We start from the raw sequence: 27362 nt of genomic DNA on the forward strand, positions 1-27362 counted from the left end.
TTACACATCATTATTTTTTTCAGGCAGTTGTCGACTCCCTTCCTTCCTCTTTCCCTAATTCCTCCGTTTTGCAAGCATTCTGGAAGCACCATTCTACTCTATAGGCCAGGATTAGATGCTGGGATTCCGGCTCAACCCTCCTCCCAGACTTGTGGGTAGGCAGATGGTGAGGACATGTTGTGCTATCTACCATATGTCAGCCATCAGGACCCAGAGCAGAGAGAGCATCAGGAAGAGAGCAACTCACTGCCTGGAGAAGGGAACAGGGTGGGGGGAACCCAAGAAGGGAAGGAAGGCAATCAGAGAAGGCTTCATGGAGGAGGTAGCATTTAAGCAAAGCTAAGAAGGGTGTGTGGGAGTGCTCCTGGAAGGGAAAGACACTCCAGGTAAAGTCTTGTGTGTGCGTGTGCCACATTTGGGGGAAAGTGAGGTACCTGGGCAGCTGGAGTGTATGATGTAAGGTCATGCGTCCATGACCACACCCAAGTCAAGCCCTCCAGAGGTTCCAGTGACAGCCCCAGGCCAGTCAAAGACTTCTCCAGATTCATCACCCTTGGACACTGGAAAACCACCTACTATGAGGGGGCCAGGAATGGCCTTAGGGCCCTAACACAATACCCTGTCACAGAGGTCCCCTGACAGCCCAGGACATTCAGTGGGAGAGCTGTCCTGGACAGAGCAGGCTATGCAGGCAGTAGCAACACTAGTACCTGAGGTGCCCGGCCCCCAGGATCCCATGGGCATCCAGCAAAGGTTAACTGAGAACTTTGTTGTGAGCCAGGCCTTGCCCCAGATGTCGGAATACCACAGTGAACATAATGTCCACTCTTTAGCAGGTGACAAATGATAAACGAGAAAACCAGCAAGTGTGAAAGACCACCAGAAACACACCTGTAGTTAAAAAAAAAAATTTGGTTCCGTTGCCTCTTTCGAGGAGGAAGACATACTTCAACAAGGGGGTGTGAAAGAGGACATGTGATAGGATTTGGGCTTGGGTGAAGTGACTTGGGGGAGGGTTCAGGTTAAGTGGGTTTAATTCTGGATCAGATGCTGTCAGGAAGCGACACAATTCCATGACTGCTGCCTTCATAAATATTTAAAGTGAACTGAGGCTAATGCTTTAAAGAAGCAGCAGTTACTCCTAAGAGCCAGAACAAGGGAAACATTTGGTCTTTTTGTGGTTGCAACAATACTCCCGTTTGCGTCTATGTTCAAACACGATTGCAAGAGGAGTCACTCCATCATTGTGACAGAATGGCCTTGGGTGATGTTGGTATTCTGGGAAATTGTTTATGTCCAAGAAGAGGACGGCAAGGCCTAGCTGCAAGTGCCAGGCTAGCTCCCAGATGGGGGCGGGGGGGGGGGGAGCTTTCCTCTTTCTCATAAGAAAGGCTCTCTCATTCATTCCACCGTTGCAGATTTCCTGGGTGTCAGGTGCAGAATAATTCGAGGAGGACAAAAGAGACATGGCCCCAGTCCTCGGGGAGCTTGTAATGACAAGACTGCGCTATCTTAAATAGACTGTCAGAAACTGGAGAGAGAGTGGACCAGACCAAGGAACCCCCAGGACAAAGGCCCGGGGCCGGAGAGGATGCTGAGAGCCATTTAGCAGGGCTGCCGGCGGAGCCACGCCGTGCGCGCGGGCAGGGGGTCGGCTGGGGTCGGACCCTCGGGCAAGCAAGGTCACCTCTCCCAAAGGAACTGCGGCCCTGATTTGCTCAGATACAGGAAATGAAATCCAGCAGCTTTGATCTCGGTAACCCACCCGGCCACGAGCTCATGAATATTCAGCAGCTTCCTTCCGGCTGGCGACTCCGCCTCAGCCCCGCCCTGCTGGCAGACTGCGCTTGCGCCGCCGGCGCGCCGCTCTGTCGTCATATGTGCGCGTCCCCCGCCGCCGCTCGCCCGGAGAGCGGGGAAGCCGCGATGGCAAGTTCTGCTGCCTCCTCCGTGCGACCGCCGAGACCCAAGAAAGAGCCACAGGCGCTCGTCATCCCCAAGAATGCGGCAGAAGAGCAGAAACTCAAGCTGGAGCGGCTCATGAAGAACCCGGTGAGGCGAGACGCTGGTTTGACGGTTCCTCCCGATACCCTTCATTTCCAGCGCTTCTGGGGACCCGTGGGCCCGCCTCCCGTGCCTCCAAACTTAGGAACTCAGTACGCGAACCCCTGGGCGAGCCCTTAGGAAGGAATAGATTGCCCCGAAGATAGCTTCCCTAGGCCTTATATCGGAGCCCAACCTGGACGAGAGCGCCGTGCAGCGGTTTCCCGTGCTCTAAGACGCTAATTTAACTTGGTGTGAACTGAAGCATGGACTAGAAAGAGACAACTCATGGGTTGGCACAAGGGTTTATTTTCTTCTAAACGGCTCCGATTGTTAGAAGGGCATTGGCCGACGTACCTGGAGCGAGTCACTCCCCCTGTCTGGGTCTCCTCCCTTCGGTCATAAAAATGATTGGGTGAGGTCTCACACCTTTGGCTTGGAAGGGTTGGCTCCACCTGTCGTAGAGCTCAGGTTAGAGGTTTCCAGCCATAAATGATGGCTTACGTTTCTGAATTCTGCTTTGGAAAGTTCCAAGTGTAGCCCTGGCAACGCTGTGGGCCATCATAGACCCCAGAGTATATGGAATGAAGTAAATCTAAGGAAGGGAAGAAAATCAGTTCAAGGAGCAAAGCAGCCTTATTTCACCCATCCAGCTAAAATACTTTGGTTTTAAGAGATGTGAATTTGTCAGCAGGTTTGTGCTTAAAGATGCTCCTGTGTTTAAATGTTGCAGGACAAAGCAGTTCCAATTCCAGAAAAAATGAGTGAATGGGCACCTCGGCCTCCCCCAGAATTTGTTCGAGATGTAATGGGTAATGTCTTGTGTGTGTGTGTGTGTGTGTGTGTGTGTGTGAGAGAGAGAGAGAGAGAGAGAGAATAAATTTTGGAGTGTGGATACGAAAAGCCTGTGTTTAATATTTGTTAATTAGATCTCTAATAGGAAAAAAAGTTCACTGGTTCAGTAATTTAGTACTTACAACGAAGGGGTGTTGTTGCTTACAGTTTGGCACTAGAGAATTTTCTTCTGCATTGGTTTATTATTTTTTTAAGATTTTATTTATTTATTCATGAGAAACAACAGAGACATAGGCAGAGGGAGAGGCAGGCTCCCCATAGGGAGCCTGATGTAGGACTCGATCCCAGGATCACGATCTGAGCCAAAGGCAGACACTCAACCACTGAGCCACCCAGGTGCCTTGCATTGTTTTAAATAATGCAGTTTTGTTTTTTTCTTTTTTTTCCTTTTTTTTTAATTTTTATTTATTTATGATAGTCACAGAGAGAGAGAGAGAGAGGCAGAGACACAGGCAGAGGGAGAAGCAGGCTCCATGCACTGGGAGCCCGACGTGGGACTCGATCCCGGGTCTCCAGGATCGTGCCCTGGGCCAAAGGCAGGCGCCAAACCGCTGCGCCACCCAGGGATCCCCAGTTTTGTTTTTTTCTAACTGGAAATAGTTTTATTTTTGGGGTTGTAAATTAACATACTAATTATAAAGAAGGATGAATAACAGAGGTATGAAACATTTTGAACCCCCATAATTCTACCATTCTTGTAACTTTTTTTAAAAGGTTTATTTGAGAGAGAGCATGATTGAACATGGAGGGGGTGGAGATCCCAAGCAGACTCCGCACTGAGCAGGGAACCCCTCATGGGGCTCCATCTCACAACCCTGACATCATGACCTGATTCTAAATCAAGACTCAGCCGCTCTACTGACTGAGCCACCCAGGCATCCACCCCTCCACCCCCGGCAGTGCAACATTGTGATATAGCCTTGCAAACTCCTATAGTCGAAACCCTTCAGGTTTAAGAAAAAATGGTTTTATAAAAACATGGTTGTTTTACACATACTACTTAGTATTTTTTTTTAACTTAATATACATGGACATCTTTTCAGGTCTGTAGAAATTTAGCATGTCAAATGTGAAATCATCTGGCAGGGGAAGGAAAGATCTTAAGCTATCTTCTAGGTTTCTGGTCACTCAGTTTGTTCTTCCTCTTACTACTATGTTAGAGTGGAATTTTTAGTGACGTCGCATTCGACATTCATGCAGCACTTATTTAATGATAACTATACTATGCAAGTCACTGCGCCAGATCTGAGTACAGTGGGAATGGTCCTTTCCATTATTTCCAGTTTCTTTCTTTGGTCCCTTTCTTCTTCTTCTTCTTTCTTCTTTCTTCTTTCTTCTTCAAGATTTTATTTATTCATGAGAGATATAGAGAAAGACAGAAACATAGGCAGAGGGAGAAGCAGGCTCCTCATAGGGAGCTCGATGTAGGACTCAATCCCAGAACCCCGGGATCATGACCTGAGCCAAAGGCAGACGCTCAGTGTCTGAGCCACTCAGGTATCCCTCTTTGGTCCCTTTTGATTAAGAGTGGCCTTTGTTGGTAATGGGATTTCATTAAGAACTCTGGACTCTTCTGACTATAGGTTCAAGTGCTGGGGCTGGCAGTGGAGAATTCCATGTGTACAGGCATCTGCGTCGGAGAGAGTATCAGCGACAAGACTACATGGATGCCATGGCTGAGAAGGTCAGTGAGCAAGGAGGCTGGTTGAGGGGATCCCTGGGTGGCGCAGCGGTTTAGCGCCTGCCTTTGGCCCAGGGCGCAATCCTGGAGACCCAGGATCGAATCCCACGTAGGCTCCCGGTGCATGGAGCCTGCTTCTCCCTCTGCCTATGTCTCTGCCTCTCTCTTTCTCTCTCTCTCTGTGACTATCATAAATAAAAAATAAAAAATAAAAAAAGGAGGCTGGTTGAGCCCTTGAGTTTGGGCAGTGTGCACTTAAGACTTTAAGGAAAAAGCATTTAAAGACGAGGAGATACACCTGGTTCTTGGCCTTTGTGAAGCCTGCCTTCTAAAGTCAGCATGGGAAACATGTCAGGTAAATCCAGGTTACTCCTAAGTCAGACTCATCACATCAAGATACTCCTACTAGGAGATGAATGAGAGGAGAGAGACTTCCATGTGTGTAGAAGGGACAGCAGAGTCCCCTCTCCCCTCTGTCATTTGCCATGAAATGGAATAGAAAGGATCTCCTACATCACTTGAGTTATTATTTCTAACTGTTACCTCTTTGGCTGAATTCTGATAATTCCATGTAGCTCTGTGTTTGGTGTGAATAGTAGTGTGGTTTCATGTGTCTGCTTCTTTGAATGCTCTAGCATAGAGGCTGGCATTTCTTCATGACGGGTGTGAAATAATAATTAACAATTGGGAATGGACTTAGAAATTGTATTATAAAAACTATTAAGCATTTTAATTACCTGACCAGAAGAGCCCAAAACCTCTCTCGTTCTTAAAAAATAATCTTCAGACATTTCATTTATTTTTCAAATAGAATTTTGGAGTTGTTTTATCCACACCAAAAATCTTGTTGGATTTTTTTTTTATAGAATTGAATCTGTAACTTAAATTGAATGAGAATGGATGTTATACTGTTTAGTAATCTCTAGAAATGTCTGGTGTTTTTTCTGTATCTCTCAATGATGATTTATGGAGATCTGGTATATATCTTACCACATTTGTACAAAAATTTTACTTTATTTTATTGCAGTGGTGCTAGGTGCTCCTTTATATTTTATTACTATTAGTAAAAATCAGAAAATGGTGATATTTTAGTGTTCCTATATTTTCCTGCCTATTAATAAAAACCAGAGGCACTTAGGTGGCTCAGTTGGTTAAGGATCTGCCTTTGGCTCAGGTCATGATCCTAGAGTCCTGGGATTGAGCCCAACATCGGGCTCCTTGCTCAGTGGGGAGCCTGCTTCCCCCCTCCCTCTGCAGCTCCCCCTGCTTGTGCTCTTTCTCTGTCAAAATAAATAAAATCTTAAAAAGTGAGATGGGGGAGTGCCTGGGTGGCTCAGTCGGTTAAATGTCTGCCTTCAGCTCAGGTCATGATCTCAGGGTCCTGGGATGGAGCCCCATATCTGGCTACCTGATCAACAGGAGCCTGCTTGTGTGCATCTGTGTGTTTTAGAGAACTTCACATACTTCAAATGATATTTATTGTTTGCTTTTTATAAAGGAGGAAACTATCCAATAACATTTGATTTTCCAGTAATTTGATTTTTTAAAAGACTGTAGAATGTCCCCCCCCCTTTTTTTTAAGATTTTATTTATTCATGAGAGACACAGGCAGAGGGAGAAGCAGGCTCCACGTAGGGAACCTGATGTGGGACTCTATCCTGCGTCTCCAGGATCATGCCCTGGGCCGAAGGCGGCACTAAACCGCCGAGCCACCCGGGGTTCCCGTTTATGTCTTCCTATATAAAGGAAAGAACATGTCTTAAAAAATTAAAACAATCATTCATGAAAATTGAATACTACTTAGCAATAGAAAGGAACAAACTACTGATACATGTGACGTGAATGATTCTTAAAACATGCTGAGTCAAAGAAGCCTTGCATAAAAGAGACCATGCCATATGATTCCATTTATATGAAATTCTACAAGAGACAAGAGACAAGATTAATTTATGTTATGTATATGTATCAGAATAGCTATCTCTGGGAGTTGGATAGGAAGAGGTATGATGGAACTTTCTGGTGTGGTCAAATTGTACACTCAAGATTTGAGCATTTTCGGGATCCCTGGGTGGCGCAGCGGTTTGGCGCCTGCCTTTGGCCCAGGGCGTGATCCTGGAGACCTGGGATCGAATCCCACGTCGGGCTCCCGGTGCATGGAGCCTGCTTCTCCCTCTGCCTATGTCTCTGCCTCTCTCTCTCTGCGTGTGACTGTCATAAATAAATAAAAATTAAAAAAAAAAAAAAGATTTGAGCATTTTGGTTTTGTTTTTTGTTTTTAAATTTTATTTATTCATGAGAGACACACACAGAGAGAGAGGCAGAGACATAGGCAGAGGGAGAAGCAGGCTCCATGCAGGGAGCCTGACGTGGGACTCGATCCGGGGTCTCCAGGATCACACCCTGGGCTGAAGGCAGGTACTAAACTGCTGAGCCACCAGGGCTGCCCGAGTATTTTGTTGTATGTATTACCTTAAGTAGAAAAAAATAGAAGAGCTGTTAACAAATATTAAACCCTAGTTAATGCTATGCATGCTTAAATCTTTAGAGGTGAAATGTCTTGGTGTCTGCAACTTACTTTGAAATGTATTTTAAAAAAAGTGGTAAGATGGATTGATGGCTAGAAGTAGACAGATGTGATAAAGCAAGAAGCAAAATGTCAATTGTAGGATCTTGGTGGTGGGTATAGGGACTGTATAACTCCTTCAACTTTTTTATGTTTGAAGTTTTCCAACATAAAACACAAGGGGATGTATTACAAGAGATAGACATGATACAGAAGAAAATTTGAAAAAGTGAAAATTCACTGGAATGGCCAAAGTTAAGTTTGAAAAATATCTTTATGATTTGGGAACAGAATGGAAACATTGCTGTGGTGGTTTTCACGTGGTGTTTGCTTGTCCTGCAGCCTGTCTTGTCCCCCAGCTGTTGGTAGTTCTTCTCCAGCTACTGCTATCTTCTGTTTATGACATTCTCAATTCCATTGGGAAGTTTCTGGTAGCTTGTCACACAGCTATACCTGGTCACCATAGTGTGTGACACTGTCAAGAATAAAGAAAACTATATAAAAACTATCAGAAGCTCTTTAAAAAATTTTAAACTGCTATAGAGGGAAGGAAATAGAGCGTGCAGTTGGCTTAGCTACTGTCAGTCTGAAGTTTGTATAAAATACGGAAAAATGTTTCACAAACCCTGAGTCCACAGAGACACCCAGGTTTTTATTTCACATGGCAAAAGACAGACAGGTTAGAAGAAACAAAAAGGGAAGCATGTCCTTACCTTTCATAGTGACTAACAGGATGTTACTACTGAAGGAGCGTGTGGTGCTGCTCAAGTCCTTGTGGCAGGTTCACAGCCAGCAAGGGCAGCTGCTCCAGCATCATAGTGAGACATTTGTGGCTCAGCTTCTAAACAGACCATGTTTTTAGCTTTAAGTTGTTTACTTTAACTTATTTTTCTATTAAGATTTTATTTATTTGATAGCACATACACACACGAGCTGGGGAAGGGAGAGGGAATAGGAGAGGGAGAGGAAGAAGCAGACTCTCTGCTAAGCAGGAAGCTTGCTGTGGGGCCCAATCCCGGGACCCTGAGACCATGACCTGAACTGAGACTAACTGAGGCACCCAGGTGTCCCTCAAGTAGCTTCCTTTTGAGTTGTCCTCTGATACGCTGATTTCCTGGAAAGGAGACCCTTCTTCTTCTTCCTTTTTAAGGTTTTTTTTTTTTTTTTTTTTTTTTTTTTTAAGTAATCTCTGCACCCAGCATGGGTCTGGAGCTTCACCCTGAGATCAAGAGTTGCGCACACTTCCAACTGAGCTAGCCAGGTGCCCCAACCCTTCTTTTTTTAATTTCATGATTTTTGCTCTCAAAGAGAGAGTTTCCATGTCACTCTAAGCAGATCCACACGGCCCTGGCAGTGCAGACCAGCAGACGTGTTGAAGCCACCTCATCCTCTGCAGTCTCCTTATTTACCCTGCTGACCTTTATGGCTGTGACTAGAAGAAAGAGATGGCACTTTATAGCAGTTGCATCTGTGGCTTACAAGTGCTTTCTTGTAGGTCATCAGATGTTATTCCTGAAGACTGGGAGAGAGGAATTAATCTTTTTCCTGTTTTACAGGTGAGAAAATGGAGGCTTAGAGATAGGGAGCTGCTAGGAAGGAACAGTACAAGGGTGGCTCAGTGTGGATGTGTGTGTATACATATGCCTTTGTACACCAGTGTGTGCCTGGTAGTGGTGATGGCAGTGGAACTAATGCTGCTGTAGAATCAGTCATCTTATAACCATCGTCAGTTAGGACTTGAAAATCCCACAGTTCCAGTTCTCTGGCCGTGCCATCCGATGAGCTCAGATCACTGTAAGGAAAAAACACGCTTCTGGGTTTCTCCTCTACTCTCAGTTCTCTGCTATTCTTCTGACACTTCTGGTTGCCAAATGTGTGGGGATTTCCCTCACACCACACAATTCTGGGACACCAGCTGAGTGTCCTACAGTTTAGCTCAATTCTGATGCTGTCAACCTGGTGATAACGTCAGAGGCCACAGGTTTAGGCCTCAGTCCCACAAGACTGCCTTCCTGCTCATAACCACCTCAAAGGTCAATCCCAGGCCCAGGTTGTCACCTAACTGGCTGGAGGTCTCCCAAGACTCCTTCCTCAGGTTCAATTAATTTGCTTACAGGAGGTCACAGAATTCAGGAGCAGCTAGCCAGGTGGAAGAAGGGGGCACAGAGCTTCCATCCCCTCCCAGCACGTCCACATGTTCCCGAAATTGGAAACCATCTGAACCCCATCTTTTTGGGGCTTCACTACCAATTGATTAAATCATTGGCCATTGGTGATTTGTTCAACCTGCAGCCTCTTTCCTCTCCTTAGAGCCCTGGAGGTGGGGCAGAAAGTTAGCCTAAGGAAGCCCTCTTCCTTAGGTACGGGCTTTTAGAAGTCACTCATTAACATAAACTCCTGTGGTTGAAAGGAGCTTATTGTAAAAAAGACACCATTTCACCTTTACCTCTGGAGTTATTTCAGGAACCGGGAACATAATGAAATATTGTAGTAAAAGATGCCTCTGTGGCTCTTATATAGGAAATTTACAAGAGTTGTAGGGCGTCTATGCCAGAAAGAGTGGATGAAGATCAAATACAGTTGACTCTTGAACGGGGTGTTTAGGGGCACCAACCCCCCTACCATGCAGTAAAAAAAAAAAAAAATCTGCATATAACTTTTGACTCCCTAAAATTTCTAATAGCCTGCTGTGGACCAGAAGCTTTACTGATGATACAAACCGTCTATTAACATGTATTTTATATATGTATTGTATACCATATTGTTATGATAAAGTAAGCTAGAGAAAAGAGTGTTAAGAAAATCATAAGAAAGGGGTGCCTGGGTGGCTCAGTGGGTTGAGTGTTTGCCTTTGGCTCAGGTTGTGTTCTCAGGGCCCTGGGATCAAGCCCCGCATTGGACTCCCTGCTCGGTGGAGAGCCTGCTTCTCCGTCTCCCTCTGCTGCTCCTGCTTGTGCTCTCTTGGTGTCTATCAAAAAAATAAAATCTGGGATCCCTGGGTGGCGCAGTGGTTTAGCGCCGGTCTTTGGCCCGGGGCGCGATCCTGGAGACCCGGGATTGAATCCCATGTCGGGCTCCCGGTGCATGGAGCCTGCTTCTCCCTCTGCCTGTGTCTCTGCCTCTCTCTCTCTCTCTGTGACTGTCATAAATAAATTAAAAAAAAAATTAAAAAAAAATAAAATCTTAAGAGAATACATTTATGGTACTGTCTTTTTTTTTTATGGTACTGTCTTGTATTTATCAAAAAAGATCCACACAGGTTCAAACCTGTGTTCAAAGATTCCGAGATTTCTTACTTTTATTTATTTATTCACAAGAGACAGAGAGGCAGAGAAATAGGCAGAGGGAGAAGTAGGCTACCTGCAGGGACCCCAATGTGGTACTTGATTCCGGGACTCTGGGATCATGCCATGAGCCGAAGGCAGATGCTTAACTGCTGAGCCACCCAGGCGTCCCTCAGATTTCTTAGTTTAAATCACGATATCACACTAGCCAAGACCCTGGCTGTATAAGCAGTAGTTGTGCACCTTCTTACACTGTCATATTTTGTTGTGTGTGAGTGGTATCTTACTGAACTGAATGTTCGCCATCAGAGAGCCATGTATTGATTCCTGCCCCACCTATTGGGCAACCTCTGACAAAGCGGCTCTGGAGACCTAGATGTATCTATAGCACCCGTAGTGGTAGTGACTTCTGGAGCTCTCATACACAGCCCAGAGTATGTCTAAATGATATATTTTTTCACAGCAAAAATTGGATGCAGAGTTTCAGAAGAGACTGGAGAGGAATAAAATTGCTGCAGAGGAGCAGACGGCAAAGCGACGAAAAAAGCGGTAAGGGCTTTGTGGCTTCTCATAACCAATGAAACTTAAAGGCAGGAAATGTGAAAGCTGGTGAAGTCCTTGTGGTCAGAAGTTCACCATATGACCTGTTGAGGTCCAGTAGAGGAATGGCCTTTCTTCCAGTACCTGAGGAGAGATTAAGTCACTTATTGCTGGTTTATTACCTCTCTCTCTTCACAGCTCAGGTTAGCACTTTGGTGATCATGTGGATTTCTAGGTCTCCTCCACTTCTGTATTTTTTTTTTTTAAAGATTTTATTTATTCATGAGAGACAGAGAGAGGCAGAGACACAGGTAGAGGAGAAGCAGGCTCCATGCAGGGAGCCTGACATGGGACTCGATCCCTGGTCTCCAGGATCATGTCCTGGGCTGAAGGTGGCGCTAAACCGCTGGGCCACCAGGGCTGCCCTTCACTTCTGTATTTTAACATCAAGTTTAACAATATGCTGTGAGCAAACTTCCTTTAGTTTCTTCCCTAAATTAGGGTGTGTGACCTCCCTCAGTGACAGCATGTCAATATGTAGACTGTATGTGTGCTCCCTTGACCTTTAGAGAACTGAGCAGGATTCTAAAAACAGACCCTAATTCTTAGTCTGTTTCTGGCAATCTATTAATTTATTGGGATAGTCCTCTTTCATTTGCTTTCTGATAGGCATAGTAAATTTAGTTAACGAGCACATCTGTATGCTACAACTTGATTACATCTTTTTTCTAGCTCTTTTGCCTTTTTTATTTTACCATGTTTTAGTTTCTGCAGGTAGAATTAAATAGGGAAACAAAACTTGTAAAGCTGTAACATTTCACATGGAAAGCCCTCCCCACCCCACCCCACCCCACCCCCCGCCCATCTTCACCAGCTTCAGAAATCTGACCCTTGCCAATGCTGGGATAAAGTTGTCGTTTTAATAAATAATAGGTAAATATGGGACGCCTGGGTGGCTCAGTGGTTGAGCGCCTTTGGCTCAGGGCGTGATCCTGGAGTCCCGGGATCAAGTCCCACATCGAGGTTCTTGCATGGAGCCTGCTTCTCCCTCTGGTCTCTGCCTCTCTCTGTGTCTCTCACGAATAAATAAATAAAATCTTTAAAAAAAAATAATAGGTAAATAAATAAAAATAGTCCTTAAATATCTTAGAATGGAAAACATCTCCAATATTCCTGAGATTGCCTTAATCACCTCAGGACTCCCAAGGATTTGGATTTCATTTTGATTTAAGAAGAAAACAGCTTGATAATATTGATGGTGTTGGAGAAGCAGAATCATGAGAAAATATTTCTTCTATTTCATTATTATAGTGTATGTGTGATTATAAAATCTTTAAACATCCTATAAACATTTATTTTTCTAAAATAATACAATAAGGTAGGTAAGGAATTAATGCATTTTATATTTATAGCCAGAAGTTAAAAGAGAAGAAATTATTGGCAAAGAAGATGAAACTTGAACAGAAGAAACAAAATGAAGGTGAGTGGTACCTACTTTTCTTTGTTGTGATCTTTCTTGGTGTTGATCACCATGACTGACCTGTCCAGAATGAGATTTAGAGTTTGGAGCTGGTTGGCTGGGTCCTGAAGAAATGACTTCTATTAATTAGGACTTATTTAATTGCAAGTGTCAGAAAGGTAAACAAAAGGAACGATTGGCTCACATAAAGTCAGGACAGGCCTCACTTCAGGGATGGCTAGTAAAGGAGGTTGGTGGTGTACTGGCATTCTTTGTCTCCCTCTGTTCCCTGGCTCCTTGTCCTCAGGCAGCTGCATGTCCTCCCTGTGGTTGTGGGGTACCTGTCCAGTAGGAAAGACGGAGGGCAGGGACGCCTGGGGGGCTTAGTCGGTTAGGCCTGCCTTCGGCTCAGGTCATGATCTCCAGATCCTGGGATCAAGCCCTGAGTTGAGCTCCCTGCTCAATGGAGAGCCTGCTGTTCCCTCTGCCCCTCCCCCTGGCTTGTGCTCTCTCTCTAGCTTGCTTTCTCTCAAATAAGTAAAATCTTAAAAAAAAAAAAAAAAAAAAAAAGACAAGACTGAGGGGATCCCTAGCAAAAGTGTTTTTCTGTCTTTTGGGCTCTGATTGAGTCACTTGGCAAGTCAGTTAAGAATATCCTCTAAGAAAAGGAAAACTCAACTTGCAGTAGTTAAAGAGGGGTTCATTTCTCTCACAAAACAAGAAATCTGGTGGTAGGTAGCAGCCTGGTCTGGTTCTGTGGCTCAGTAAAGTCAGGCCCCAAATCCCAGCAGTTCTCCTGGCCTTTATTTTGTGGGCATGAGATGGCTGCTGCAGCTCCTAATATCACACCTATGTTTATACTTTTTTTATTTATGATAGTCACAGAGAGAGAGAGAGAGGCAGAGACACAGGCAGAGGGAGAAGCAGGAGCCTGATGTGGGATTCGATCCCGGGTCTCCAGGATCGCGCCCTGGGCCAAAGGCAGGCGCCAAACCACTGCGCCACCCAGGGATCCCCACACCTATGTTTAAAGAAGAATTTTTTAACAGAAGAGCAAAAGACCCGCCCCCCCTTCCCCCCAAAGTGCCCAACAGGTGTCATTTTATATTTCATTGCTTAGTACTACGTCATTTTGCCATCCTTTGCTGCTATTAGGGTAGAATAGAAAACAGAATTGTTGTGGTTATCTTTTTTAACCTGTCAGGCTCCATCACTGGGAGCTGGGCACCTAGCCACCCTGGACTGAAATGAGATTTTATTAACAAGGAGGAATAGGAGGTGAGTCATGTACCACTATCCCATAGTGCTACCAGTCCTGTCCACCTCTGACCCCATCACATGGCCAGAGGTGCCAGCCGCTCTCCTGAGAGCCCTTGTGCTGAGAATCAGGTAAAGAGAGGTCTCCTATGGAAAGGACCAAGGACGCTAAAAGACCAAAAAAATGACGGCTGCACACCATGTTACTGAATTGGTGGCTCTTCCCTGATTGACTAGCCATTCCTGGTTGCAGTTGTGACTTTTGGTCTTCCGATAAAGTCAGACTTTCACCGATGACACTAAATATCCATGGTCCTTTACAGAATCCGTTTCCTTCTGAGTTGTGAATATACTGTGACACACTTTATATGGTATAGGTTTAGACTGTTTCTTAACATTTCTTAGAATATTTTATTTTACAACACTAAAATATGATTGCTAGAACCTCATCCCTCAAATAAACCACCTCATTACTTTCCCAGCCCTCTTCTCCCTCCCTCTACACAGGAGAACATGGAAGTACTTGATCCAGTCTTGCCTGTGTCATCATTTCCCCTCTGTCTGAAGAACTTTTAGTCATTTGGTTAGAAGAGGTCTGCTGACTATGAATTTTCTTAGCTTTTCTTATGAGGCTGTCTTCATATGACCTTTGTTCCTGACAGACATTCTCACTAGAATAAAACTCTAGGTTGGCAGTTTTTTCTTTCAGCACTTTAGAAATGCCATTCCACTTTCTCTGGCCTCCCTAGTTTCTGATGAAAATGTTATAATCATTCAAATTGTTCTATCGTTTTTTTCTGGCTGCCTTTAATTTCCATCTCTAGATGTTAGTAGATTATGATGTGTCTACACATGGATTTCCTTGGATTTATCTTGTTTGGAGTTCATGGAGGTACTCGAATCTGTAGGCATATGTCTTTTGTCAAATTTGGACATTTTTCCCGCTCTATCTTTTTTATTCTTCCTGTTGAATAATTCCTACCAATTGGACTTCAAGCTCTTTCCTGTGCTATTGTATTCTGCTCTTGATCCTAACCCAGTGAATTTTTTGTCTCAATTACTGTTTTTTTCCTTCAGAAAAGTTCTGAAATTTTTACTTGATTCTTTTTTTTTTTTTTTAATATTTGAGAGAGAGAACATGCACCAGGAAGGGAGGGCAGAGGAAAAGGGACAACCAGACTCCCCATGGAGCAGGGTGCCTGATGCCGGGCTCCATCCCATGGACGATTAACTGACTGAGCCCTCAGGTGCCCCTACCTGATCCTTTTTTATATATCTTCTGTTTGTTGCAGTTTTCTATCTTTCCATTCATTTCAAGAGTGTTCACTCTTCCTGGTAAAACTTCTAAATAGCTGCTTTACATACAATATTAGGTAACTCCCAACATCTGGGTCATCTTAGCCTTGGCATTTATTGATTGTCCTTCCCCACATAAGTTGGGATTTTCCTGTTTCTTCATATGCCGAGTAATTTCCTGTTGTGTCCTGGGCATTTTTTTTTTTTTTTTAAGGAGTGTTTGTTTGCTTGTTTGTATGTTTAGAGAGCATGAGCATGGGTACGCCTGGGTGGCTCAGTGGTTAAGCATCTGCCTCAGGCTCAGGTCGTGATCCTGGGGTCCCAGGATCGAGTTCTGCATCGGGCTGCCTGAGTGAAGCCTGCTTCTCCCTCTGCCTGTGTCTCTGCCCCCCCCCCCCACCCCTCTCTCTCTCATAAATAAATAAAATCTTAAAAAAAAAAAAAAAAAAACATGAGCATGCACACAAGTGAGGGGAGGCACAGAGGGAGAGAGAATCCCCAGGCAGGCCCCCTGAGCAGGGGGGCTTACACACCTGATCCCAGGACCCTGAGATCATGACCCAGAGTCAGAAGCTTAACTGACTGAGCCACCCAGGCACCTCCCCCACCCCCGGGTATTTTGAATATATTATATCATGAGGCTTTGGTCTTGGTGGTGGTTTAGTAGGCAGTCAGCCTGGCTGTGTTCCAGAACATAGGTTCTCACCAGCCTCCTGCAGGTTGTGGTTCTACTGTCAGTTTAGTTTTCAAAGTTTTGCCACGCTCTGCAGGTGTGTCCTGCATGTGCCACCCAGTGTCCAGGCAGGGTTTAGTTCTTTGATTTCAGTTCTCAAAGTGTTTTTGGTATGATGATTAGGGCCACATCCATGCTTGCGCTGTCAAGCTGAGCCTGGGAGTTCATAAATGACTTCTAGTCTCTTTCCTGATATGCTTTTTCTCTATGAGCTCTCCTGTGCTTTCTGGTTTCCTGGTACTCCCCTTCTCAGACCTCTAGCCAGGAAACTGGGGCTTTAGTTACCACTCTGGCACGTTTCCTTCACCTGCACCTGCTCTCAGGGCCATGTGGTGGGATAACAGAGAAGAAAAGCAGTAGGGCTTGCCTAACCAATCTTAGGACCACAGCTCCTCTGATCAGAAAGGATTCCCCACTCTTTTGAAGTTTCTGTGTCTGCAAGTCCTCATTGCCACCGCAGGTGCTATTTCCACTGTGACTCCGGCAGGATTGCCTGGGAGCCAGGGTGTGAGAGAATGGATTAAAAAGAAGAAACGCGGGATCCCTGGGTGGCGCAGCGGTTTGGCGCCTGCCTTTGGCCCAGGGCGCGATCCTGGAGACCCGAGATCGAATCCCACATCAGGCTCCCGGTGCATGGAGCCTGCTTCTCCCTCTGCCTGTGTCTCTGCCTCTCTCTCTCTCTCTCTCTCTCTCTGTGTGTGACTATCATAAATAAATAAAAATTAAAAAAAAAAAAAACAGTCATTTTAACATTTAAGAACATTTCTTTCACTTCAGTTTTTAAATATATATTTTGTAAGCCTCTATGTAAATACTGTATTTATAGTTCTAATTATATCACATAACATTGCCTCATAAATATTTTCCCATGTCGTTACAATTCTATAGTACAAGGAAGGATATTTTCCTAGTCTGTTCTTTCATCTGTTTTTTTTTTAAGATTTTATTTATTCATTCATGAGAGAGAGAGAGAGAGAGAGAGAGGGGCAGAGACACAGGCAGAGGGAGAAGCAGGCTCCACATAGGGAGCCTGATGTGGGACTCCATCCGGGTCTCTAGGATCACACCCTGGGCTGAAGGCTGCGCCAAACCACTGAACCAACCAGGCTGCCCTCATCTGTTTGTTTTTTTTTTAAAGTTAATATCCATTTTGGGGCACCTGGCTGACTCAGTTGGGAGAGCATGTGACTCTTGATCTCAGGATCCTGAGTTCAAGCCCCATGTTGGTGTAAAGATTATAGAAAACAAAGAAGTTAATATCAGTTTCAGTTAAACTCAGTGGCATTTACTTAGTATTCCTAAAATGTGTGAATAAAATCTCAGACTCCTAGATTTTAAAATACGTAAACAATAGTATAACAGTAATGGAAACAGCTCAAATATTATCCTAATAAATCTCCTTTCTTCCTGTCATTTGCTTTTAATCTCTCATCATTTGTATGTAGTTATAGTGTCTGAACAGTGTTCCTTGTTATTTTTATTTCACTTAATATTATAAATATTTCCAGTCCTTCGTAATTTGTTCAGTGACTGATAATATCCAGATGTTGTGCTGCAATACACCTAACCTTTTCCTTTTGGTTGACAGTGGATTGATTTGTTTTTGTCTTTAGAAGATGCTTTTTAGTGAATATTACAAATCTATCTCCCTTCCCCATGTAGGATTTCTTTTCTTTTTTTTTTTTAAGATTTTATTTATTTATTCATGAGAGACACAGAGACAGAGACACAGGGAGAGGAAGAAGCAGTCTCCATGCAGGGAGCCTGATGTGGGACTCGATCCCGGGACTCCAGGATCACAGCCCTGGGCCGAAGGCAGACGCTCAACCACTGAGCCACCCAGGGATCCCTGGTTTCGTTTCGTTTCGTTTCGTTTCGTTTCTTTTCTTTCTCTCTCTCTCTCTCTCTCTCTCTCTCTCTCTCTCTCTCTTCCTTCCTTCCTTTCTTTTCTTTTTTTTTTTTAAGATTTATTTATTTATTTGTGATAGAGAGAGAGAGAGAGAGAGGCAGAGACACAGGAGGAGGGAGAAGCAGGCTCCATGCCAGGAGCCCGATGTGGGACTCGATACCGGGACTCCAGGATTGCGCCCTGGGCCAAAGGCAGGCGCTAAACCGCTGAGCCACCCAGGGATCCCCTCTGATTTATTTTTCTTAAGACAAATTTCTAGCAGTGGGAATTACTAGATCACAGAGTATAAAAAGATTTCATGGCTCTTAATACATTTCTTTTCAGAGGAGTAGTACCATCTATTACTCCCCTCAACAATATGTAATGGTGTATGCCTCTACCATATACTTGCCAGGCCAGCACTGGCTCTTAGAAATTATTCCTCCACGTGGATAAGAAATGTGACTTCAAAGCAGTCAGGGTCTTGTTGAGGATTTAGTAAAAACGTTACAGAAATATAGATCCCAATCTGGCAGAACCAGAGTAGCAGCCTCACTCTCTTCCCAGCCCATTCCCGCTTCTCCCACCTGTGTATGACTTCCAAAGCTCTTTTTAAGAGATTAGACTGTTGTTTGTTCTTTTGCTTATTGCAAAATTCACCTGAGTAAATTTGAAGATCTAATTGGTTTCATTAAGCAATTCATGAATCAGCGTCCCATCTAGCAAGTAGAGAGATGCCCACAAGAGGTGTACAAAAAAGAAAGGTTTTTATTGGAAGGAAGGTGGAGCAAGAGGTTATAAGCAAATGAAAATAAATTATTGTTTCAGGCCAAGAAATCTTTTCTGGGGGAAAGGGAATGGCAGGGTTTTTATCATGCAGATGACCTCTTTAATGTTGATCAGGAAATTTCAGATCAGCTATTAAAAAAGTCATGTCCGGGGATCCCTGGGTGGCTCAGTGGTTTAGCGCCCAGGGTGTGATCCTGGAGTCCTGGGATCGAGTCCCACATGGGGCTCCCTGTGTGGAGCCTGCTTCTCCCTCTGCCTGTGTCTCTGCCTCTCTGTCTCTGTGTCTCTCATGAATAAATAGAATCTTAAAAAAAAAAAAAAAAGTCACGTTCTAGGGCACCTGGGTGGCTCAGTGGTTGAGTGCTAAACTGCCAGTCTCCACATAGTAATGCATTTCTAAGGAGAAAAGGGTTAAGTTGAGAAGGCTTTTATAAACTAAAAGTCCAGTGGAATAAACTGGAAATTCAAAGTATGGTGGCTTCTCATTAGCTGAACTTTTGGGGGGGCACATGGAAGCATTTCTTCCTCCACCTGGGATAGTAAAGTAGTGTCCACATGAAAGATCGAGTCCATCTCTTCTTGTTGAGTCTGCACCTGAGGGTTAGTGGTAGGATGCCAGAACCCCTCACAACTCCATTTGGTGAGGTTTCCTGTTATTAATTTTCACAAGTTAAAAGCAGTCAAAATCCAGCAGATTCAAGAAAAGCTCTTTACCTCCCCCTCAACTGCCTGGTGTACCAGGAAGAGAGCTACGAATAGGGATTCCTTTTTACCTAAGAAATTATCTGCACAATAGGGCAACCTTTGTTTTCTAAACATCTCCTATTACCTTCCTGCTAACTGCCTTCCGCCTCTTTGTATCCTTGTACTCATACCCCTCTCCTATGCTCAGGATGTCACTTAAGCCTTCCTGTTGCCTGTTTTTTGGAATTTTGTGTCTGTCTGGATTCCTCATACATACAAAATTAAATTTGATTTTCTCCTGTTACTATCTCATGCCAATTTGATTCTTAGTCCAGCTAGAAGGACCTTGAAAGGCAGAGGAAATTATTCGTCCCCATCACAATTCAGTTTGTAATCCCAGTTCCATGAGTGCTGGACAGTGTCTTTTTTTAAAATAAAAGGGATCCCTGGGTGGCGCAGCGGTTTGGCGCCTGCCTTTGGCCCAGGGCGCGATCCTGGAGACCCGGGATCGGGTCCCACGTCGGGCTCCCAGTGCATGGAGCCTGCTTCTCCCTCTGCCTGTGTCTCTGCCTCTCTCTCTCTCTGTATGACTATCGTAAAATAAATTTAAAAAAAAAATTTAAAATAAACTTTTAGAATGGTTTAAGATTTACAGGAAAAGTTCAGAGACAGTATAGCCTAAAGGATTTCCATATACCAAATTTCTTTGTTAACATCTGAAGTTAACTGTTTTTTCACAGTTAATAAACCAATATTGATAGATGTATTAGCTAAGGTCTCTATTCTATTCAGATTTCCTTAGTTTTTACCAGGATATCGCATTTCTTTTTTTTTTTTTTAAGATTTTATTTATTCATGAGAGGCAGAGAGAGAGAGAGCGAGCATGCATGCGGCAGAGACACAGGCAGAGGGAGAAGCAGGCTCCATGTAGGGAGCCCAATTGGGGACTCGATTCTAGGACCCCAGAACCATGCCCTGGGCCGAAGGCAGGCACCAAACCGCTGAGCCACCCAGGGATCCCCCAGGATATCACATTTCATTTAATCACCACATATCCTTAGGGTTCTATGACAGTTTCTCAGACTTGCTTATTTTCAATGCCTTTGAGAGTTTGGAGGGTTGGATATCCTGTAGAATGCCCCTTAACTGGGATTTGTCTGATAGTTTTCTTTTTTCTTTTCTTTTTTTTTTTTTTTTCAAGATTTTATTCATTCATTCATGAGAGACACAGAGAGGCAGAGGGAGAAGCAGGCTCCATGCAAGGAGCACGATATGGGACTCAATCCTGGGAATCCAGGATCAGGCCCTGAGCCACCCACGTGTCCCAGATAGTTTTCTCCTGATTTGACTGGAGTTACTTTATTTTGGGGAGGAAGGCCACACAAATAAAGGTATTTTTTTTTAAGATTTTATCTATTTATCTGACACACACAGAGTGAGCCAGAGAGCACAAGCAGAGGGAGAGGGAGAACCAGACTCCCCACTGAGCAGGGAGCCCTCATGGAGCTCGATTCCAGGACCCTGGGATCATAACCTGAGCTGAAGGCAGACGCTTAACCAAAGAGTCTCCCAGGCACTCCTAAAGTTCCATTCTTAATCACATTATATCAAGGGTATATACTGTCAAGATGACTTACACTGTTGAACGTGTTGACCTTGATCACGTGGCTGACGTAGTGCCTGTCAGGATTGTCTGCTATAAACTGATTCCGTGTTTCCCCCTTCCCACACTGCACTTTTGGGAAAGAAGTTACTATATGCAGCCCACACTTAAAAGAGTGAGGCATTATGCACCCTGCACCATTCATTTATTCAGTTGTTCATTTCCAGTGCATGTGGATAGTGGCTCCAGAATTGTTAACCTGTTCCCTGTATGAAATAATTTTGTTAGCTAGAGTAGTGTTTTGTACAGTTCCTTTGCCTTTGGTCTTACAGACTCTATCATTTCCAAAATTACTTAGGGCAGCACTTTTCCCCCACCCCTTTTACAAAAGTTGTTTCATCCATTTTGTATAGAGTTGGATTCATGTGTCACCTTTTGCATTCATTCTGGGATCCTAAATAACTTAAAATTTGTATATGTTGAGATTTAGTCTTTGTGCTATAAAGTTCTTTGAGTTTTGACAGATGCATGACATCTGGTATCCACTGTTATAGTATCATAATAGTTTCACTGCCTTAAAGAATCCCATACTTCACCTCCAGCCTCCTCCCACCTGCAATCCCTGGTAACCACCAGTCTGTTCACCATTTTCCAGAAGGCCATATAGTTGGAGTCCTATAGCATGTGGCCTTTCCAGACTGGCTTCTTTTATTTAGAAAAAATGCATTTAAGATACATCCATGCTTTTGCTTATAGCTCATTCCTTTTTATTGTGGAATGGTATTCCATCATATGGATATGCCACAGTTTGTTTATCCTTTCACCTATTGAAGGACATTTTTTTTTGCATTCTATTTCTGGTGATTATGAAGAAGGCTGCTGCAAACATCTTTGTGGTGACTTTTGTGTGGATGTGTTTTCAGATCAGCTGAGTGTATACCTAGGAGGGTGATTGCTGGGTCCTATGATAAGAGTGTGTTTAGCTGTGTAAGAAACTGATAAACTGGGGATCCCTGGGTGGCTCAGTGGTTTAGCGCCTGCCTTTGGCTAGGAGCGCGATCCTGGAGTCCCAGGATCAAGACCCGCGTTGGGCTCCCAGCATGGAGCCTGCTTCTCCCTCCTCCTGTGTCTCTGCCTCTCTCTCTCTCTCTCTCTCTCTCTCTCTCTCTCTCTGGGTCTATCATGAATAAACAAATAAATCTTTTTAAAAAATTAAAAAAAAAAAAAGAAAAGAAAAGAAACTGACAAACTAGCTTCCAGAGTAGCTGGACCATCTTGCGTGCCCACCAACAATAAATGAGAGCTGTTGCTGCTCCACATCCTCACCAGCAAGTGGCAGCGCCGGTTTGTTTAATTTCAGCCATTCTAGTTTGTGTTGTGGTATCTCACTGTTTTAATTTGGGACAACATCTTTTTGATTCTGTGTCCTTGATATTAAACATAGTAGTGATAAACACTTTATTTTTTGTTTATTATGTTGAATGAATAAGCAAGTGAAATAATTTTGTCGAATTACCAAAGGACTTGGGTGTGTACCAGATTCCTAGGCTTCTCTTTGAGAGTGATGCTTCTAGGTCCTGACAGCATGTTTCCCACATGTAAGAATCAGTTGCATTGCTATTAGGTAACCCATTTCCAGAGGCTTTTCTATCACAAGGGAGGATTTGAGCCTTCCTCTTGTATTCAGCATCTCGGGCATCCAGTAGACCCATTGCACAAACATCCAAGTTAGTCAGTGTTTCCCTGTTTGTTGAAGATCGAAACCTGTGCACCTGTCTGCTGTGCTCAGACCTCTGCATGGGTGGTTGGTGGTTCTTAGAGAACCTTGAGGCAGAGAGGGTGACTAAGTTATGGAACAAAGCAAATAATCAGTTTCCTCCTTGGAGCCCAAGTTCTAAGCAGGGCTCCCAGCCATGGAATGGGCTATAAGTGGCAAAGACCCTGTTCCCCTTGGCCCTCAGGGTGGAGACTGGGCCAGTCGCACCACATGCTATAGAAATAGCATCCTTTTCTGTGAGTGCAGCACTCAGGTAGCTGGAGAGTACTGCCCTAGTGTCCAGAGGTCAGAGCCAGGTTTTTGATGCATCTCTAGTCTTTTACTCCCATCTTTCAATGGCATGCATGGTTTTTCTTTTTTCTTTCCTTTTTTTTTTTTTTTTGTGTGTGTGTGTTGTGGTAAAATACACATAACGTTTATCATCTTAACCATTTTTAAGTGACAGTTCAGTGGTGTTAAGTACATTCACACTGTTGTGCAGCCGTTGCCACTGTCTATCCCCAGAACTCTTCATCTTGTTTAATGGAAACTAATGACACTGACTGCCCCCTTCTCCCTACCCCCAACCGCTAGCAACCACCAGTTTACTCTCTATCTCTGTTCATTGGAATCGTAGGTATCTCTCTGTGGCTGGCTTATTTCACTTGAGTGTAATGTCCTCGGGGTTCATTCCTGTAGTGGTAGGTGTCAGAATATCCTTTTTAATGCTGAATAATAATTGCATTGTGTGCATAGACGACGCTTTGCTTATCCACTCAGCATGCTCACCTCACCCCCATCTCCACCTCATTTTCCTTCTGTCTCAATTTCCTTGTACACTCCTGCAGGCACACCAGGCAGAGGGCTAGAAAGTCAGTCCAGGTCAGAGCCCTGATTCTTAGTAACTATGAGACCTTGAGTAACAAGTTATATGACCTCTATAGACTTCATTCCTCATCTATAAAGTGGATCTGTAGTAGTGGTACTTGTCTCACAGACTTCTCTTAAGTAATCTCTCCACCCAGTGTGGGCTTAAAACTCAAAACCCTGTGATCAAGAATCGCATGCTCCATGACTGAGCCAGTCAGGTGACCCTGTCTCATACACTTCTGTTATAATGAAATGAGATGGTATATGGAAAGACTTAGCATGTGCCTGGCACATAAGAGATTTTTTTTTTAATTTTTTTTTAATTTTTATTTATTTATGATAGTCACAGAGAGAGAGAGAGAGGCAGAGACACAGGCAGAGGGAGAAGCAGGCTCCATGCACCGGGAGCCAGACATGGGATTTGATCCCGGGTCTCCAGGATCACTCCCTGGGCCAAAGGCAGGCACCAAACTGCTGCGCCACCCAGGGATCCCAAGAGATTTTTAACAAATATTAGTTATTAAAACATGCTCAGGGCACCTGGATGGCTCGATCAGTTGAGCGTCTCTTGGTTCCAGCTCAGGTCATGATCTTAGAGTCGTGAGATCGAGCCCCCTGTTTGGCTCTCTGCTCAGTGTGATGTTGGCTTGAGATGCTCTTTCTCTTACTGCCCCCTCCCACAAAGTAAATAAATAAATCTGTTATTTTTTTAAGATTTATTGGGACACCTAGGTGGCTCAGTGGTTGAACGGCTGCCTTTGGCTCAGGGCGGGACCCCAAGGTCCTGGGATCGAATTCTGCATCAGGCTCCCTGCAGGAAACCTGCTTCTCCTTTTGCCTATGTCTCTGCCTCTCCTTGTGTCTTTCATGAATAAATAAACAAAATCTTAAAAAAAAAAATGCTCACTGTTTGTACTTTGGAAACTTCTCATTCCTTTTGGCATGAGTTTGAGATCCTCAAGTTATTATTATTATTATTTTTTATTATTATTATTTTTTAAAGATTTTATTTATTTATTCACAAGAGACACACACAGAGGCAGAGACACAAGCAGAAGGAGAAGCAGGCTACATGCAGGGAGCCCAATGTGGGACACGATCCTGGGACTCCAGAATCACGCCCTGGGCTGAAGGGAGGTGCTCAACCACTGAGCCACCCAGGCATCCTGAGATCCTCAAGTAATTAAACTAAATCTCAGAGATGGTTTCCAGCCATTGCCATGAGTGCTCTTTAGTGTTCATTCTAAGTGTGAGGGTGAACTATAGACTTCTCTGCCCTGGGTGCCCCGGGCCTCCCCTCTTGAAGCTGTCTGTCTGACCCTATGACAACAGCAGTAGCAAAGCTCTGGGTCCCTGTGGGCTCTGGAGGTGCTGAGGGGAGTTCCTGCACATCCTCGAGGAGCAGGCCTGTTGGTGGGCCTAGGGAGCCTACTGTGCCTGCATGGTGCTGGAGGACAGGGCTGCATTTGTGGGCTCTGGATCTCCTGTTTTAGCTCTCGCCCACTGCCCTGCTCCCAAGAAGAGGGGAGGAGGAGGAAAAGTAGCTGGGAACAGGTTGTTTTTCTCCTTTGCTTTTGGCCAGCTCAGCTGCACCGTGGGTACCGGCAGTGATGCTGGGGAAACACTGGAACTCGGAGCTGCACGTGGAGTGTCAACAGAGGAGGCTTCTGGGTCTGTGGGAAGAGCTGGGAAGCTGGCATATTTGTTGTGGGCAGAGCCCTCTGCTACACAGTTTTTTAATCCTTTTGCACACTGTAGTGAGAGCTTGAGACTTGGGCAGGAGTGTTGTCAGCCTAACATTAAATTTTAAAGGGTTGGCTGGGGACATCACCCTGGCATGGTGACACACATGGGGGCCTGGTAGGGTAAAGGGGATGGCATCTTAAAAGCAGGGAGGCCCAATCGATGGGGTGTTGGGCTGTCTTTATGGATCCTGCTAGACCTTCTTCACAAGGATGAGATCCACCTGCCAATAGTGGTAGATTGGTTCTATCCTTTATATTTGAGAAGTGGCACAAGGGACTGATGGCCATGAGCACCTCCTCTGGTTCCTCATTGTCCTGTGCAAGAGAAACTGCAGCTGACCTTTGAACAATATAGGTGTGAACTGTGTGGTTCTGCATATATGTGGATTTTTTTTTTTTTACTGCACTGTAAAATGTATTTTCCTGATTTTCTTAATATTTTTTCCATCTAGCTTTTTTTAAAATACAGAATGCAATAAATATCATATACAAAATGTGTTAATGAACTACTTATGTTATTGGTAAGCCTTCTGGTCAACTGTAGGCTTATTAGTAGTTACCTTTTGGGGGAGTCAGGAGTTATACATGAAGGGGCGCCGGGGTGACTCAGTTAAGCATCCAACTTGATCTCAGCTCAGGTCTTGATCTCGGGATCATGAGTTCAAGCCCTGTGTTGGGGTCCATGCTGGGCAAAGAAAAAGAAGAGATATACGTGGATTTTTAACTGCATGGGGGGTTGGCATCCTTAACCTCTGCACTGTTCAAGAGCAAACTATAGTTGATAATCTTTCCTCAGTGCTTCTCCATTTTTAAAGTGCCCCTTGGTTCTCTGGATGAATTTGGATATTTCTAATCAGATGTCATGTGATTACAGGATCCAGTCAGTCCCAGGAGCAGCCATCCAGTAGCTCTGAGGAAGCATCTGGAACGGATGAGGAGGAGGAGGAGGAGCAACCCAGCTTCATCACAGCGCGATGACAGTGTTTGCTGTAGTGGTTGTCTGGAGCCTGGCCCATTCTGGAACCAGGGCCTCAGAAAACCCTCCACACAACCCGAAGGCAAAGGAGGCTCTGTTTCAACTCCGGTCCCCTCCCAATGCCTTGCTGAAGAGAAGCAACTGGGAACCCATCCTGACTGTTCGCAGCCCTCCTGTTAGCAGCTCTCCATGCCTGTGGGACAGAGGAGACTGTCTCCTGAACCCTTGGGGCACCACCGAGCAGAATTCATTCATGCTTCCACTGATGGGGATCACGCATAACCTTCTGCCCCTGGTGCTTGTTCTCATATTTGGACAGTGATATGATAAGTTTGGACTAGTTTCTATGAAAGAAATGTTTATTTAAAAAAAAAAAAAGGATGTTTATTTAGTAAAGAACAGAAACACTTTAGGTTTTGTTCAGACCTGTGTAATGTTGTTCCAAAGCTGTAGGGAAGGGCTGGGAAGTAATGTGACAGGGTAGGCCTGCTTCCAAGCTTGCTGAAGGAAATGGCCCTGGCTCTGGGACCAGCCACACTGCACAGTGCAGGACCTCCACTTCCTTCAGCTGAGGGGCAGACTGTACCCCGTGATACATGCTGTTGGCCATCAGCCCCCCAGGCAACAAGTGTAAATTGGGAGGCATGTGCAAAGGGAGATGTGGGGCTCGGCCAGGGGGCCAAGTCATAGGAAGGGCAACTTGGTGTATGAAGGGAGCTTTTGAGAAAAACAGACTAGAAAATAAGCAGGTAGAGAATCCATGCTGGGCTGGACCAGAGCAGAGTATGGGGAGTCCTGGCCCAACTGGAAGGGAGGGAGTGAATTGGCTAAAAGGTGCATTTTCATCCTGTGTTAAAAGGGGAGCTGAACAAAGTGTGAGGTGACCAGGGGCAGCCTCTCAGGCCAGCAGGAGGGACAGAGATGGTTTGAATTAGAGCCTGTGCTCACTTTTGGGGTTATTTATCTCTAGTTCCAAGTTTCTAAGTATAATTTATGCCTTTTATGGAGTTTGATAGAATTAAGGAAATAGGTTTTGAGCTAAGGGAAACTAAGAAGCATTTTACTTGTTTTTAATTTTTGCAGTATGGATTTTCCTGGCCCCACCCTGAGACAGGTGAACACCTGTACTTTAAGCAATTCAAGCCACAGGAATCTTTCCCAGGAAGCTGAAATGGAAAATCAGCCCTAGTAAATTAGCATACCCCGTGGCTCTACATTTTGGAACCTGTGTTTCTCTTGTCAGGGACTGGCTGGTTAGTTTTGTGTTTATTTTTTGTTTCACTATCTTTATACTGTTGGTTTCCTTATCTTCCCACAAGATGTGTGTCACAACTCTTGCC

The 27362-nt window shown here is 44.5% G+C and overlaps 1 protein-coding gene across 1 annotated transcript; it reads left to right on the forward strand.

The window, feature by feature from the left end:
• The first annotated feature begins 1889 nt into the window (after window positions 1-1889).
• PRKRIP1 (PRKR interacting protein 1) lies at window positions 1890-26434 on the forward strand. Its single transcript, XM_055339192.1, has 6 exons — window positions 1890-2052; window positions 2777-2855; window positions 4482-4582; window positions 10890-10975; window positions 12379-12446; window positions 25921-26434. Exons 1-6 carry the CDS (start codon window positions 1927-1929, stop codon window positions 26022-26024), a joined length of 564 nt encoding a protein of 187 aa, XP_055195167.1. The 5' UTR covers window positions 1890-1926; the 3' UTR covers window positions 26025-26434.
• The last annotated feature ends 928 nt before the right edge of the window (window positions 26435-27362 follow it).

Source organism: Nyctereutes procyonoides, unplaced genomic scaffold (genome assembly GCF_905146905.1).
Source record: "Nyctereutes procyonoides isolate TBG_1078 unplaced genomic scaffold, NYPRO_anot_genome, whole genome shotgun sequence".
Classification (NCBI taxonomy): Eukaryota; Metazoa; Chordata; class Mammalia; order Carnivora; family Canidae; genus Nyctereutes; species Nyctereutes procyonoides.

What these genes read in the sequence shown, in the direction of transcription:
- PRKRIP1 (XM_055339192.1), top strand. Translation starts at nt 1,927, where the DNA reads ATGGCAAGTTCTGCTGCCTCCTCCGTGCGACCGCCGAGACCCAAGAAA. An exon ending in AGCGGCTCATGAAGAACCCG is followed by an intron (nt 2,053 to 2,776) that starts GTGAGGCGAGAC and finishes TAAATGTTGCAG; the next exon opens with GACAAAGCAGTTCCAATTCC. An exon ending in TGGATGCCATGGCTGAGAAG is followed by an intron (nt 4,583 to 10,889) that starts GTCAGTGAGCAA and finishes ATTTTTTCACAG; the next exon opens with CAAAAATTGGATGCAGAGTT.